Source organism: Lampetra planeri, chromosome 7 (genome assembly GCF_965212315.1).
Source record: "Lampetra planeri chromosome 7, kcLamPlan1.2.h2, whole genome shotgun sequence".
NCBI lineage: Eukaryota > Metazoa > Chordata > Hyperoartia > Petromyzontiformes > Petromyzontidae > Lampetra > Lampetra planeri.
The window spans coordinates 14,705,581-14,722,449 of record NC_136113.1 but is presented as its reverse complement, the minus strand read 5'-3'; the positions used below and the strand labels follow the sequence as shown (position 1 = coordinate 14,722,449).

The 16,869-nt window shown below is 47.6% G+C and overlaps 1 protein-coding gene across 11 annotated transcripts in view; it reads left to right on the top strand.

The window, feature by feature from the left end:
- Nucleotides 1-16,869, top strand: part of LOC144720052 (ral GTPase-activating protein subunit alpha-1-like) — a 142,649-nt gene that overhangs the window by 89,591 nt on the left and 36,189 nt on the right. For all 11 annotated transcript variants that reach the window (XM_078596501.1, XM_078596497.1, XM_078596502.1 and 8 more), the window contains 6 exons: nucleotides 3,340-3,514; nucleotides 8,380-9,289; nucleotides 12,240-12,311; nucleotides 13,278-13,401; nucleotides 14,863-15,018; nucleotides 16,657-16,815. In XM_078596501.1, coding sequence (XP_078452627.1) covers nucleotides 3,340-3,514; nucleotides 8,380-9,289; nucleotides 12,240-12,311; nucleotides 13,278-13,401; nucleotides 14,863-15,018; nucleotides 16,657-16,815 — 1,596 coding nt within the window. The remainder of the gene's footprint in view (nucleotides 1-3,339; nucleotides 3,515-8,379; nucleotides 9,290-12,239; nucleotides 12,312-13,277; nucleotides 13,402-14,862; nucleotides 15,019-16,656; nucleotides 16,816-16,869) is intronic.

The window sequence follows — 16,869 nt, the reverse complement described above, 5'->3', positions numbered from 1 at the left end:
CGAGTTCCGGTCCGCGCCGGCTCTTATCCCTCTCACGACCCGCCCACGGCCCTATTCCCGAAATCTCGCTCACCGCACCTGGGCCTGTCTCTCTCTCTCTCTGCCCTTATTACAATTGACGACCGTTGGGTCCCGTGCTTCCCCTCACGCGACCCTGTCAACGCTTGTCCCATCAAATCATTATTAGCAACCATTTAGGTCCCACATTACCCTAACGTGTGACCCTGTCTGTTCCGTTACGTTAGTTAGTAACCATGGTCCCGGGGAGACGTACTGTCCCTCTATCACCCCGTACTGTCCCTCTATCACCCCGTACTGTCTTTACACATATAAAAAATTATCTATCGTAATAAAAACGTGGTGAAGGTACAGTCCTGCAATTGCTGGCTAATTCGACCGCTGGAGAAAGGGGCCTCCACGAGAGAGTGAGCTTTAGAGAGCCCCTCCGGGAGGGTATTTCGGCCCACTTTTGGAAGCTGGGCAGGCGTTTCGTAATTGGTGTGAGAACCCACACTTTACCCCACCATACGCCACCTGCCGATCGAGTAGTGTGAAAATAATATTAAAAGAACTTTAAAATATCGAATGAGTCTGTTGGTATAGTTATTTCGTGCAGCACGTAGATTGACTATCATATAACGTCTGGAATCGGGTGAGGCACCCAAAGATTTGTTTCTGTTTAGGGCCCCGAAATGGGCTAACTCAAGAGACACTGCCTTCTGGTGCCAATGTTCAACGTGCTCGGCTAAAAAGGGCTACGAATTAATCATACCAAAACAATTACAGCTATTATGTTTATAATATATCCTTTTTGATTTGGGTCGCTTATCCGCACACGTGGTTTTTATGCCATTTCATAGAATAAATACGCAATTTTTAGATCAAATTATGGGATTGTATAGCTGTGTGGGAGTATCCGGAGATTATTTTGTGTAATGGGAAGATGATTTTGCCGATTACACACCTGACCTTTACTGCGGTCTTCGCTTATTTTCTCCTCACAAAAGCCATCAACGATAATTCGACCGCGTGGCATTCGTCGGCAAATGATTGAAGAAAGGGAAGGAGGTGCTGGATGTGTTTTGGCCGTCTTCTTTTGAGAAGGGAACCAGGGGTGCACGCATAATAAGGATTTCAGATTATGTCCATCGCGTGCGGCTTCCCGTTCGTCCCGGGAGCTCAACCTCGAAAAAGTATTCCTGTTGCTCTCGCGCCAGAGGTCGCAAACGGGTTTTGATTCCTTACCTGTACCCGTACCCGGCCGCACCAGGGTCGCAAACGGTGTACCCGTACCCGTACCTGGCCGGGTACGGGTATCGGGTACCTGATTGCGACCTCTGTCCCGCGCGTGACGACGGGAGTCGTCGCGCCGCTCTCTGCGTGGGTGTTGGCGGTCGCGTCGCACGGCGGCTCTGAGTGCGCGACGTTTCTCCTCCGCGTCGTGACAGTAGCTTCTTCCAGAACGTCGGGCGGCATCGTGCCGAGACAAGGCGCGGTTTCCGAACCGGGCAACTGCTCGAGGAGCTCGTTGCAACTGCTCGGGGAGCTCTTTGCAACTGGCTGGTTTTTTTCGCCAGAGCAGTGTCCTTCTAAATAGTTGCAGTCAATTCCACTCGGGGGAAACTCACAAATGGGCTTTGCAGGTGCACTTGAGTAAAATGTGAAGCGTCTGTTGCCATGGAGATGCTTGTGCTGGTTTTTTTTACCAGTTGCTATAGCTGTGTTTGCTCTGCAAACTGGCATTTAAGTAATATTTTACATAAACAAGGACCAAGTGATAAATGCTGCAATGTTGAGTATAAACAAAAAAGCTTCCACTGATAGAGCTTGTAAAAAATAAAAAATCAGATATGGAGATTCGTTTTTCTGTTCCCCCGTTATTCACAATAGGCGAAAAAAAAAAACAGTCGGAGCTAATTGATTAATTCGTTCAACTGTCAGTCTTCGCCCACTAATAAGGTAGGTGCATCTTTAAACCTGAGAGGTATGCCATCTCTAATGTCCTTGTCTGTCTGCTCTTGTTTCTATAGAGAAAGTTTTTTTATTTGTTTTACCACTGCTGCTTAGTGATGCCGCCATGCCAATGATTATAATTAACATTCAGCATAACTGAGATACTCCCTTCAGTGTGCGCCACCAAGAAGAAAAGCCATTGAGATCGGCTCTGTTCCATGATTCCGCTCGTCTCCTGCGCTTTGGTCCGGGGAATGAAATGAAATATTTCAACTCTCATTGCGTGCTCTGCGTTCAGCAGCCCAGACAAAAGTAGGCTGGTGAGATGTTAACTACCTCGCCTCGTGTGCAGGAGGTCGTGCATTCGATCCCGACCCTTGACGCCTGCTGTATATTTGGAGTTTTCATAATCTGTCTTCCCGTGGTGGTGTGGATTTTTCTCCGGGTCCTCTGGTTTTTCCCTCCACATTTAGAAACATGCGCTTCGAGTATTTGTCTGCTATTTATGTCAACATAAGGCACTTCGTAGAGCTATCATTTGTGGCTAGGTCACTTCGGAAAAAGAGCTGTATAGCTCAGTGGGCCTAACCTGGTAAAAGAAATCATTAAAAATAAAGAATACGCAATTTGGCATTTTTTGCACGATAAATAATTGAGCATAATTTAAAACCTTTTGTCAGTTCTCCTTGCGGGATAAAGGCTTTCCTCCAATGTACCAGTCGTTGGGGGGGGGTGGGGGTTGGGTTGGTTTGTTCAACCCTACCTCACCGTGCTGGTTCATGTGGATTGAAGAAGGTGGAAGTTGGGGAGGGGCAGCCAGGACTGGTTCAGCTATTAATTTCCACTGATGGTAGCTGTGGGCTGGGAATCGAACTGTTACGACACTACCTCGGTGTTCAAACTACGGAACTTGTGACGGCGCAAACACACCGGAGCCGATGGGCACCGATAGAGATGGAGCGATCTGAGATGGATGGATGGGTGTTTGCATCGCAGGACCGTGAGAGATGGCGATGGCTCGCGGCAGTCTTCATCCGGCAGTCGATAGACGATGGCAGATGATGGTTTAATGTGACATTCTGTGCAAATAAAATAAGGGCATCGGTTATCGTTAACGATACGCAAATTGAAAAAATGATTTAATACAACATAACTCCTTAAATAGGATGTCCACTGAGGCAGTGGAGGCCCTCATCCAGCAGTGCATTGATAAACGGGCGATGCGCGTGCATAGCGGCACGTGGTGCTGGCCACCCGCCCTCTCGTGTGCCCTGCCGGCCTTCGTAGGTGTTCACCAATAGCACTTGCCCCCAAAAGTCTGTTGAGGCTACACGAAGGATCCTTTGATTGTGTCCGCGCGTGCTGACGTGCCGCTTTCTCCCACAGGTGCTGCACGGCTGCGTTCACGGATCGGCGGCGTTCGCTCAGCCCGGCTACGCTCCCCTGGGACCGGCAGAGGCGCCAGCCTCGGCAGGGCATGACGCTCAGGCCTCGCCGGAAGACCGCAAGGATCGCTCCGAGGGTCTGGCCGAGCAGTCTGCGTCCGTTGCCTGCGCCCCAGGTAATGATGCCGGGTGATCGTGGTAGAAGCGCGACGGCGTTCTGCCTCCGTTGGCTGAATCGCCGACAGGGGTAGGATGTCGTTAGACTTCGGAGGGAAGCTGAGCAGGCTTCAGCCTGGATTGGCTTTGATGTATGTGCATTGAACCTCTGTAGCACCGTACGTAGCCAACCGTGCTAATCGGAGGTGTGGGGGAAAGGACAACAACTAAACCCAAAAAGCCGTTTTAAGGAAATGAGTTTTCAATCTAGATTTAAAAATGCATAGCTCCCAGTGGCTTCTTAATATCGGAAGGAAGAGCTTTCCAGATGGCCGCAGAAGCTCATTTGAAAGCGCGCGATGCGGTGGATGGGCGAGCATCATGCGCGGCAGGTTGTCACAGACTGCTGCTGGGCTACATGGTGAACGGCAGACGGGCGGTAAAGCAACAACCATTGTTGTGCCGTACTTCTATGCTCCCCACCTTCACCAACCCGCGCTTGGTGTATGGTCAAATTATCTCCCGCAAAGCTTGGGAAGGTCCCCATCCAGCAGTGGATTGACCAAGGGCACCAAATGTAACACGTGTTAATGCCAATTTCTTCCTGGAAGTCTTCCTATGCTGATATCATTATCTATTTCTCTTTGGTTATAACACGTTACTCAATCATTTTTGAACACATAGCGTCCAAGAATGCATTAAACTATAGCAAAAAAATGTATGTTGCTCATAATCCCTCCGTTAAACGTGCCAACCCACAACGACTCGTGTACCAAGTTCTGGTTAAATAACTCTCATGACTAAACATCGCCTACATCTAGCGGTGGATTTAGGAAGTACTCTGTGTAATATTGTGCTCATTAGCGTATATTTCTTAAGGTTGAAGGATTCTGTACAAATGTGTGTGGAGTTGATTGAGCCAATTTAAGGCACCTTGACTTGAGCCATGTTGTTTCACAAGGCAGCAAGGATTGCAAACGTGTAACACTCTTCAGTTTGTGAGTAGATTAAGGATAGTGCCACTCTCTCCATAGTCACAATATCGGTGATATGGCCCAGTGGTAGCGTGCATTCATCATTTGTTGTAGACGTCCGTGGTTCGAGTCCGGCAGGCCATCCTGGTAAATGCTCCGGGGGTATTCATTATGCCGTCTGCTTTACGGTGGACGTTAACGATCCTGTGAGGTCGTTCGACATGAACATACCTTTGCGTGCCCGGATCAGGCTCCAGATTTACATTTGAAACCAAATGAGTTAATTGGGATGACAGGTTGCATCGTCGCTCCATACCGGAAGACTATGTTCGTCCCGTACATGGCACATGGCGCCATTGTAATAGCCCTGGACTGCGAGAATTTTGTGCGAATACCAATTGTAAATCATTATTTTTGTTATAATTAACTGAAAGTGATTGTTCTTATGAAGCAACAAAAACCTCAAATGTTTTTGTGGTGATATATTTATTACCGTCGTCATTATAACCTTGCAACTCAGATTTATTTTATGGAACTACATTGTAAGTAAGCGATATCTTCTTTGTTAGCATTTCACACTCGGCGGTCTGCTTACATGTTGTATTGTGTTCTGTAAATATCAGTGTTTTGTTTAGAATTAAATGACATGTTGCAACGTGTACGGCAATGCATTAATTAATTTGTAGGAAGATTTAGCTAATATCTTATGTCATGGTTGTACATCCACCTAATAGTCCCCAATTTCATTTTCAGGATTTTGATCTCAGTTTGTTCATCTTCAGTAACACCTCGTTATTTCGGTATTTGATCATTCATAATTGGGGATAATTCAGCACGGCTGTGCTTTTGGTACTTATACAGTATTAGTCATTCGCCATAAGCCGAATTGCCGTACCGTATGGTCCATTTTCGGCATGCACGTGGAGCGACGCCACGCGCCACAACCAAAACAAAGACTCGGTCTCGAGGCGGGCCGCGTGGTGAGCGCGAGTTCAGACACGTTGCTTTGGACTTTACCTCGTTTATGCACTTTGTGCAAGCCAACCCACTCAGACATGTCATCTATAACCCACATCAAGAAGTGGTTGAAAGGGACTGAAGTATAAATCCATTAGTCTGCAAGACACATCCAAAGTTTTGGATAGAATTGATGCAGGGTGTGTGTCAATGTGTATGGTGTGTGAAGAGTTTGGAAAATAAATTTGGAGAAAAAAATTATTGGGGCGGGAGCCACTGGGGAATGCCATTGTACATAATTATGAATATTGGATAATTCGGAAAAGCCAGAGCCCCGAATGTGTCGAATTAACAAGGGTTTTACTGTATTGTGGAAACAATGTTGCTTTAACAACAACAACAAAAACACCTCCGGTTCATATGTAATGTTATGATCATGTGAAGAATTTACCGGTGACACGGGTCAGTGAAGTGTCCCAGCGGTTGTTGCAGAGGTATGTGGTTCGACCCAGGCAGGCCTCCCCGGTCAATACTGCTAGCGTATTACCGCCTACAACGTTCGTCGTCTGCTTCACAGTGGACGTTAAAGATCCCGTAACATTTGAAGAAGTCGACCTTTGTGTGCCGCCGGCGTCAAGGTCTAAATGTGGAAAATAACTTGCAAATTAATCAATTGGGATTACACGCAGCAACATCGCCCCCTGCTGTCAAATGACTGTAGAGCGTCAGTGTAAAAATAGCGCCTTCCTTTACGAAACAATAATAATTTTATGCTATCACATGAAGCACATTTACATAACAATCGGTTCCTGAAGTGGAGATGCAATCCTTTGGCTGGGCATCTAAACATCCGAATCAGAATCTGTATTTATCCTGGAGGAATCCGATGAGCTACAGAGCTCAGCATGGGCTGGGTCAGCGAGTTACGTCAATCGACAATCTGACACGTAGTTTGATGGCATTTACAAATATTTATATACGAGTACAACAAAAAATGTGTGCAATTTTTTTCAAAATATATGTGTACAAAACATTTGTAAAATATATACGTGCAGAAAAATAATTAAAAAAATATATTGTACATCAATTTTTTAAATATATACATGGACAAAAAAATAGTAAAATAGATATGGATGAGAATAATATCACTGCAGGGGAGGGTGGAGGTGCAAAAGGCCTAAGTAAAAAAAAGCGTGTGGGATTTGGATTTATTTATTTGTTTATCCCTCGCACAAAGCTTCCCCACACAAACATCACCTGCCGCCTGCCTCTAATCCTATTTCTGGGTCAACATCAAATCCCAGACCCATAAACAAGGAACCTTTTAATGTTAAAAGGAGACCAAGCCTTGCAGTTGTGATTGCCAACGTAAACCCCACTTTCGCCATTGGCCTTTGTCTGCTCGTGATCGAGCTTCTAATTGTGAAGAAATGGATGGAAGAAGGCGGGGGGGGGGGGAAAGTGGCATTGGGCTGAAATGCAATTAAGCAACATTCACTGGATGCAGGCTCGGTTTTAAAAACCCTTTTACGGCGAGGCTAATGGTAAAGGGACGCAAAGTGGGAGACAATGCCGCGCATGGAAGGTTACCGAGAGTTTGAAAACTCGTCTCCGGTCATTAAAAGGACTTAACCTCATTCGCAGCAATGACAAGTGCTGGCGGCTGCAGGCCTGCCTTTGTGCGTGGTGTAGGTGTGCGCTGAAAGGGACGCCGAGGGAAGGCGCGCGCGCGGCGCGGTGTAAAATGCACGGCGAGTCTCTAGACGTCCACAGCTGTATGTAAAATTACCTCCCCCTTAATACCTATGCATTATCTCCGAGCTTATGACTCACCTGGAGGTTTTTGTTTTGGGGGGGCGGGGGTGGGGTTCTTTGGGCGCACAGTTGGCTTCTTTCCCATGGTGTTGTTATCCCTGTGTCTGGTGATCCCAGGATTAAAATCAACATGACTCACCGTTTTTCGCCCCCTTTGTTGTTCGTGGTCACTGCTTTGCATGTTTGCGAATGTGAAGCCGCGCGGCCGATTTAAAAAAAAAATCACGGGGAATCGCGCTTCGTTCGCATTGCCGAAAAAATAATCCCGCGTGCGTGATGTTGAATCGATAATTGCAATGTGATCAATTATTAAAATAGGTCAATCCTGGTATAAACGCTTTTGCTCGTCAGCCATGCTGCTGGGGTATTTTATTAAGTGTTTACTCACTTTTATTTTACATTTTTATTCTTAATTGCGAATGTAGACTGATGATTACTTACTTTACAGACTATGTTCACTTTGATTTGGAAAGGTTTGAATTTTCAATGTCGGAAAAAATTTAGATGAATTTAGCTTTTGCAAAGGTGTAACTGTTTTTTTTTATAAACTGTCACGTACTTGAACTTGTGAGTTGTCCCCCCCTCCCTCCAATGCTGTCAAAGTATCATGCTGCACGTGATAAAATATATATGTGTGCGTGTGTTTTCTTTCTATTAAAAAAACCTTTTCACCAACACATTTTACCCTAAGATGCAGCCCTGGGTCAAAGAGAGCTGTCATCACATGTTGCAGGCTCTTGCACCGCCTTGTAGAAGACTTTTAGAATGTTTTTTTTAATATCATGGAATCAGACGGAACCACTGGACCAGTGCCTAGTATTTCAAGGGCTGGATCCCAGTGTTAATCATCAATGACAACTCATTCTTTATTTACAAATATGTTTTTTTTAAACCATCAACCAATTGGCTTTCCTGACCAATATTACCAAGCAGCATTTGTTTCGACCACCTGGGTCTCATCAGCAGTCAGACTTATTTAACAAATGCTGCCGGATTACGGGATTTTATTGGGTAGAGCACTCCATATAAACCATGGGACCCCTTTCAACGCACAAAGCAACACCGTACACGAGTAATTACGTATCGTGCAATTGTTGAGACGCATTCGCATTAAAGCGGCGTCTGTCATTTATTCTCAGGCTCCGAGGGCAGCGAGCATGACCCCGTGCCCCTGGCGGCTTGGACCGTCATGGTGCACCTGCTGACTCACCTGGGCCACTACCCCATGGGCGGCGGTCCCGCACTGCTGGCCAGCCTGCTGACCGAGGGCCATGACAACCCCTGCGTGAGCGGCGCCGCCGGCGCCGGCGGCGACGACTGCATCGGCCCCGAGCTCTTCTCAAGCCCCAACCTGCAGCTCTTCGTCCTGTCGCACGCCGACAGCGGCGGCAGCGACTCCCTCCTGTCATTCGTCCAGTTGCCGCTCTCTCCGGGCAGGAGCTCGGAGCTGGCGGGGCTGCAAACCCCGGCCTGCGACGTGCGCTTCATCGCGCGCGACGTCTCCGGGAAGTACACGTGGGACAGCACGCTCCTGTACGGCGTCGCCCAGCCCGACGGCGGCCTTGCCGAAGGTGCGTTTGGAGGCGCGCCTCCTGCGGGCGGCGACTGGACCATTCGGGATCCAGCGCCTGGAGGTTCAGAAGCGAACGGTGGGCAAAGCGAGCGTGCGCCTGCGAGCGGCGGAAACCGCTTGCCGACGTACGACGCCCTGGAAGGTGGAGAAGATGCCCTGGACAGTTTGCTTCGCTACGTGGGACAGAGCAGCCCCGAGTGTTTGCCCGGACCCGGGCTGCCGCTTCACGTGCCCTCCGTCGACCCGCCCGCACCCCTCGCCGAGCCTGGGGACGAGACGCTGTTTATGGAGTGCCTGCGGAGGCAGAGCCAGGCAGAGAGGGCACACCTGGCTGGGGAGGGCCAGCTGACGGTCTCCTCTTGCTCTGCAAATGCAGCCGCTCCACAGACGGAGCCCGAGCCCACGGAGCCGTCCTCCACTTTCTACTATTGCCGCCTGCTGCTCAACGACCTTGGCCTCCTCTCGTGGGATAAGAGGTACACAGCCTGCTCCCCCACTCCCCCCCACCCCTCCCCCCCCGTCAGCCTCGTCTCTTGGAAATGCAACCGGGAATATTGAAATCGAATCAAACCGTTCGTTCAGTCTGGTTTTCACGTCAGTCGACTAGCGCAAAGCTCTCGCGGACAAAAGGCATGCGTTTCGCAGACAATTACAGTCCGCAGTAGTTCCACAGTAGGGGGCGATGTTGCTCTGTGGCTTCATCCAATCAGGTAATTTGTGAGTCATCATCAAAGTAGGGCCTTTGACGCCGGCACACGTGGCCTACTCTTTTTCGGATGACGTCTCGCGATCTTTAGCGCCCGCCGTGAAGCGGACGGCACGTGTGTTTCGGTTAAAATTCAGTAAATCGGCTCCAGTGCGCGGCATTAACCAGGGCGGCCGCCCGCCACCGAACCACAAAGGTCTGTAAGCAAGACTTTGTCACGACTCAATTCAAACATCACCACGTCAAATTCACTCGTGAAAAGTTCGAAGCCCCCTGCGAGGAGGAGGTTCATTGGCAGGAATTTAATCGATACGTTGGCCACTTCTAAAACACATTCCTGCGGAGGGAGCTGGTAGGAACGTTTGGTTGCTCGGTCAATGGCCAGGGTCAACGGCGGCGTGGTGTATTCCGCAAATATGCCCGACTGTGAGGGCGGGCACAAGCCGGCGTGAGTAGGTTAAACGTTGAGTTTTATAAGGGTACCACGGGGTGACCAGCCCCTCCCCACCCAGCCCCACCCCCTCCCACCACCCACCCAGCCCTACCCTCCCCACCCTCCCCTCTCCACCCAGCCCGACCCCTCCCATTTTTGGATGCACAACGGACGGACACAATAATCCCCTGTGGGCTGGTGGAACCAGGTGGTTCCTACCAGTATAATATATTTGTTAAAACGTGACAACCTTGTCGGGTTGTGGAGGGTTAATGATGTGAATTTTTTGGCCTTAAAACTACCACGTGGCCTAACCCTCCCAAAGAAAAACCCATGGGTCGATGTGGTAAGCGTGCTCACAATTCTTCTGAAAATAGTTCCAGGAATTGTTGCGATCTGTGGTCATGATCTTGTTGGCATGATTTGTGATCTTGATTTGATTCCAGAATCTGTTTATTTGTTGTTATTTTACCCTCCTGTTTGTATTCGTTTCTCTTTTTTTGGTCACATTTTGTTCGTCCAGTTTTCATTTGTTCCATTAGCGTAAATATAACAGTCGCGTATGTGTTGCTTGAATGGTAAATAATTCATGATCTCGTGCCCTTCTCCATGCCTGTATCGGAATTGATTTGAATCGATGAGGCCTTGCATGCCTCTCATGTAGTGATCAGGAAGGGGGCAGGGGTGGGTTGGGGGGGGGGCGAGGGGGGGATGTGACATTCACTTGTGGATTCTGGACGTCTGTAACCCCATGAACCCACGGTGTATGAGTGGACCTTCACAGATGAAGCAGCACTGGGTAGTTATCTATTTTGCGAGGGGGGATTGGTGGAGGGTCATCTTGTATTTATTATTTACACCTGGTCTTTTCAGTGGGATCGGAGGCCCGCACAAGAGTCCCTAACAGCCCGCCTCTGCGCACTTGCGATAAATCGGCTCCCAAGCATGTGGCAGAAAATTGTGCTCAATATTCATCGATTTATCGATGACCTCGTGGATCATTGACGGTGTGGTTTTGATCATCGTCATCGCATTCATCCACAGGGGTGGTGCAGCGAATCTGAAAGTGAATATTGTATAAATTTGGTTTCTCTTTTGCATCTCCAAAAAGAGCAGATTTATATAAATTCTACACAGTTTAGATCGGAGTGTTTTTTTGAGTGTATTAAATTCTCAGGAACAATATATTAATGCGACGAGCATTCCTGCAGAAGATATGAGCATAGCGTCTAAGGATCTCGAAGACACCATTATGTTTGAGTGTAGGCAGTGACAAAGCGCACCATTTTGTGGTACAGTATGTCATTGTATGCTTTTTAAAGATAGCATTTGCAACAGGTAGCCCGTGTTTAAACGTTTCCATTGCACGTTTTCCTTTCACCGCATTGCATTTTGGTGGGATTCACTCTTCCATGACATCCAAAGGAGTGGGATGCGTTTTTTGCCTACGTGTAATCGCGCGGCGTGTCGTAGCGCTGCAATTAGGTACACCTGCCACTTGTAAAGAAATAAACCGATAAATACTACCGTATAAAATGTATACACATGTCAATATTTAAGGTGCCCACGTCCATATGACGCATTCAGGTTTGTAATAGGAGAATGTTAGGGCTGTGGCAATTCATGCCCATAATTAAAATTATAAGTTAAATTGTCACGATTTGCCATCGTGATTCGAATACAAAACATCGATTATTATTTTTTCTCCTTTTTTTTTACCTTCTCGTTTGTCCATAATGGAGGGGGTTTTTTTGGGTTATATCACGTAAATATATAAATGTGTCATTAAAACCCGCCACCACCCGACACAGCCAACTAGTAAGGGTTGTCATGTAAACAGAACGTGGCCAATTCGTCACTAGTACAGCACACCGGTGTGTTGGAGAGCCAAGCCACAACATTTACAATCTGAGTACGACGTTTCGACAGTAATTACAACTAGCTTCATCAGGCGACAGCCAGATTTGTGGATGATATTGGTCGCGACAGCCTACGTGTTAAACTTCTCGTTTGTATTGTGCCACATTTTTTTCCGTCTCTTCTACAGTTTTCTCCCCTCCATTCGTCAAAATGTAGCTCGAGCATTACGTCCGCGCGTGAATACAATTGTAGACAATGGGGGGAGTGTTCGTGCACGTGAGATTAAATGGTTGTATAGTGAGCCTAAGAGCCGATTGTAATTAATAAATCGACGCATCGCAATGCGAATTGTGATGCCGGTTTTCATTTGTGCGTGACTGTGTGTGTGCGCGCGCATGTGTGGTCATGTGCGTGTGTGCATTTGCAGAGGAAGCTTTGACCTGTTGAAAAAGAATGAAAAGCTTTTAAGGGAATTGAAAAACTTGGATTCTCAATACTGGTACGTTCTACATGAAGTGAAATATGCATTTAACTATACATTAATGAATTGCGTAACTAATACAAACTTGAAAAAGTGGCGGTTTTTTCTTAATGTTAGCACCACGGACAGCAACTGGAGGTTGTTCAGACGGACGATTCCATCTATGCTCGGAACGTGTCGAGCATAGATGGACTCGTCTATGCCGTCTGAACACCCGCCAGTTGCTGTCCGTGGTGCTGACGTTAAGAAAAATGCCACTTTTTTCAAATTTTCTTGCTGTGGTTTTCACACCTGATGTTGATTGCTTGTGTTGCAATCGATACGTCGTGAGAATTTTATTGTTTTATTTATTTTATTTTATTATTTCCCTTATACTTGACTTTACCGAAAGAATCAAGAATATGAATCCCTGCAGTCACGAAAGCTTTAAATCGAAATTTAATACCAAACTGTTTAATAATACAACAAACTAATTGGTATTGCGGAAAGCGTAACGTCTATTGCATAACACTCGTCATGGAAATAACCATAAACAATCTCGGATCATTTCCAATGTAGTCCGGACTTCGTATTTATGCACACATCGTTGTGAAGTAATTTACCATTATTGAACGCGTCGCAGATCATTGAACTCATTCTCAGTTTATCAGAAAACGGTTTTGGCTGTAGATCTCTCTGCGATGTTTTCTGGTCGCACCGCGTATCGTTCGGCAAGATGCCCCGCAACATTTCGCTCAACACCTGTGAAAAAGAGCTTCATAGCTCATCGGATTTTTCCAGAATAAATAAAGATTCCGATTCTGAATGCAATTTCGCAAAACCCTACGCGGTGAAATCCGAACGAACGTCGATCTCTTACAGTGCAATTGTATATTTTTTTTGTCGTTAACAAAACAAAATGGTAAGCAACGAACGAACGCAGTCCCGCAAGGCTAATCGAGCGTACACCGGTCTGTGTGTCCCCCCCCCCCTTGCTCCCACCAGCCGAGAGACGCACAAAATCGCCGTGTTGTTCGTCGCGGAGGGACAGGAAGACAAACACTCCATCCTGTCGAACGCCGGCGGGAGCCAGTCCTACGAAGACTTCCTCGCCGGACTGGGCTGGGAGGTGAGAACGGTGGGGGCCCCGCCGGCCATTGCTGTGACCTACGGTGACCCTTTGCAATGTCCGTTCCCAGCAGAGTGCCTCGGTTGCGAGCGGCAAATGAACGTCGGCCGCATCGGAGGCGCCCGCTCGTGCTGTTTGAACGAGAACTTTGCGGCAGCAACGTCGCGCTCGCGTTTTTTGTTGTTGTTGTTGTTTACGAAAGTTGTACGCAGCGTAAGCCGTGACGCTCTTTGCCTTTGCCTCTATTGCTCGGACTCTTAAGCACCGAAAGAGCGATGAAATAAGGTTTGCTCTAATTGGCAGTAATTTACAGTACAACCAGACGTTTTTTTATCTAGTATTCCTTGACGGTTTATTCACGATGTAGCCAATAAGCAACGAGATCAAAGCAACGCGTAACAAGTAGATAATGCACCAATATGGCACGCTGAATGATGGAAACAGGAAGGCAAAATGACAAATCAATCCTACCAAGGAATTGTTATTGATGAAGAGAGATGGCCAATTGTGAAGGACATGATACATTTTCAAGTGGGCAGCAACATGTACCATGTGAAGTATCATTGTACAAATCTATGCTTTTTGTAAGATGCTACGCTGCATTGGGCTTGTTACAGCTTGGACCCTTGGGGTTGGGATGCGGGTTACGACGCGTGAAAGAGCATTGCCTACTGCGTATGTGGATGCTCCCCGAGTTTTGAGGACCCATTTAAATTCTTAGAATTCGAGAGTCAGGGAAGAAGTGGGATGCAGGGGGGAGGGTTGTTTTTTTAATTTGTAATTTGTGTAGGTAGTTTTTGTGTGGTGGTTGCGGTGGACACTACTGTATATTTCGTGTTCAACAACCATTGAGTGTTTTTTTCCCCCCTGGTAGCTGAAATAAGTGAGCTCTCTCAGAGACTGAAACTTAAGTTTTTTTATGCAACGAGCCCCTTTTCCACTTAGCTCATCATGAGACCCCCCTTCTCCCAGTCATCCTCAGCATCCCCATGACGACAAGGCGAGCATCTATGTGTCAGCCGACACCACTGGCTGAGTGCTTTTTTGACAGCAGCCACCACAAGGTCTCTGCCACCTGGGTTTCATCGACCTGCGTTTCTTTATCTCCTTGGGGGGGGCAGCGGGGCGGGGGGGGGGGCAGCAGGGGGGCGGTAGTGCAGACCATTGGTCGAGTAGGGACTCTGGTCGGCAGGATTCAGTCGAGGAGCAGTGTCGCTGGGGTAAAGTGTGGGCAAATACTCTCTAGGGTGGCGTGATCAAGCGATTGCAGGGCTGCACCTTTGCCATTATATCTCAGTTTTCATGTTTGAGAATGAGGCGCAATGCAAATAAAATTTATTCTCAGGAACTAAGGTTACTGAAGTTTTGCTGGAATACCACATCTTGGCATGCCGCATAGTGTTCATTAAGGCACCTTGAATTGGATTAAGAGCTTCGAATTGCCTTCTCGTCTGTCGCCAGGTGGATCTGACGAGACACTGCGGCTTTCTCGGGGGGCTACAGAGGAATGGCAGCAATGGGCTCACTGCTCCATACTACGCCACCTCCACCGTGGAGGTCATCTATCACGTGTCGACGCGCATGCCCTCCGACACGGACGACGCGCTCACGAAGAAGGTAATGGACCAGCGATGGGCTGGGCGACTTGGCACAAATGAACCACAATATCTTGCTAATTTCGTCAAGGAGCATAAACCATCACGCGAATTCCGGTCATCCTGGCTGGCCATCGAACAAAGGTGGTCACTGCAAAGCACGGCGCTTTCTGATGCGCACTTCTGCGGCTGTCTGGAACGCTCTTCCTTCCAATATTAGAAAACCACTGGAGCTGTGCGCTTTTAAATCCAGATTGAAAACTCATTTCTTTAGAATTGCTTTTTGTGTTTAGTTTGTTGTCCTATTTCCCGCACCTCCGGTTAGCAAGGTTGGCTACGCACGGTGCGACAGAAGTTCAACATGCAGAGGTCAGAGGGCTGGTTGCGAATCCAGGTGGCCGCCCACCGTGATAAAGGCAGATTCTGAAGCAAGCAGAGTTGATGGCCTCAGCTCAGTCGCCAATGACTCAATCAATAAATGTTTACTTTGTGTGCCAATATCGCCCTCAATAAAGTAGGCGTCCGTGCACAATGCAGCAGAAAGGGAACGCTGCTGGGGGCATATAGCAACAGGAATAAAAATTACTCTATCAATTGGCTGAAAACATCTTGTAATTAAAACCCATCTTGGCGAGGACCCTCTTAAAAGAGAGACCTATGATTCGGCGTGGCTTTCCCGGATAAATAATTAAAACAAAATACGTTTTATAATACTATCAAATGCATGTTATGTATCTACTGTTAAATTAACAAAAAAACGCACTGCCAGCAGCTTGAATCGATAATCTATGTGTGAACACGACAAACATTTCCCCTAATGCACATTATTTATCATCACGCCTTGCACAGACGATTCAATATCGCTCTCCAAGAAGGGGGCTGTTACTGTAATTGCCTGGTAATTTGTTTTTGTGGAAAATAACTTAACATCGACTGGTAAATCGGTAATAAATCATGTTAATTGATAATAGCGGTGTGTGAATAGTCGATTGTATGTCGACTTTGGTTGCTGACAGAATCACACGCGAGCTTTATTTTGACCTGTTATTGAAATCATTTTTGAAGTTCAACCTACTGGTTTGCAGTTGTTTAATGTGACATTTGACACGTTTAAATGCCGACACCAACATAATGAGATGCACCGCTGTGTTATGCCTTTCACAAAAGTCACACGGAAGAGAGTTGTGCATTTTTCCTCCTTTTGCGTTGTTGTCGCTCAAATCAACCGAGGTACAGAACCATTCACACCCCGCACCCACGCCGTGTCACTCGCAGGGGTTTATTGACCATACTTCACCACGCTGGTCAATATGGGTTGGTGAAGTGGGGGCGAGGCCAAGAACCGTTGTGGTAATCACTCGCCACTGATGTTTGCCGTGGCCGGCAATCGAACTAAGGTCCTCGGGTTCCGAGCACTGCTTGCTAGCCACTATACCACCACCTGCTCCATACATTGTATAGGAAGCAAACAAACATGTATATTCATCAACGTGATGTTTTATTGACGTGCGTTAAATGTTGCCCGCATCCCTTGCCGTCGCCGCCGCGTTTGTCGCCGTCCTTGCTGGTGGTCATCACAGCAACGGACCGTCTCACGCGACTCTCCCGTGTGTCGCTCGTTCCCCCCCCCCCCATCCCCCGTCCCCGTCCCCCCTCGCAGCTCCGCCACTTGGGCAACGACGAGGTGCACGTGGTGTGGTGCGAGCACACGCGGGAGTATCGGCGAGACATCATCCCCACCGAATTCAGAGACGTCCTCATCGTGATCTACCCACTCCGTGGCCACACGTTCAGAATATGCATCATGAAGAAGACGGAGGTATTTTAAACTGACTGCATCGTAATCATCATCATCATCATCACGATCTATGGG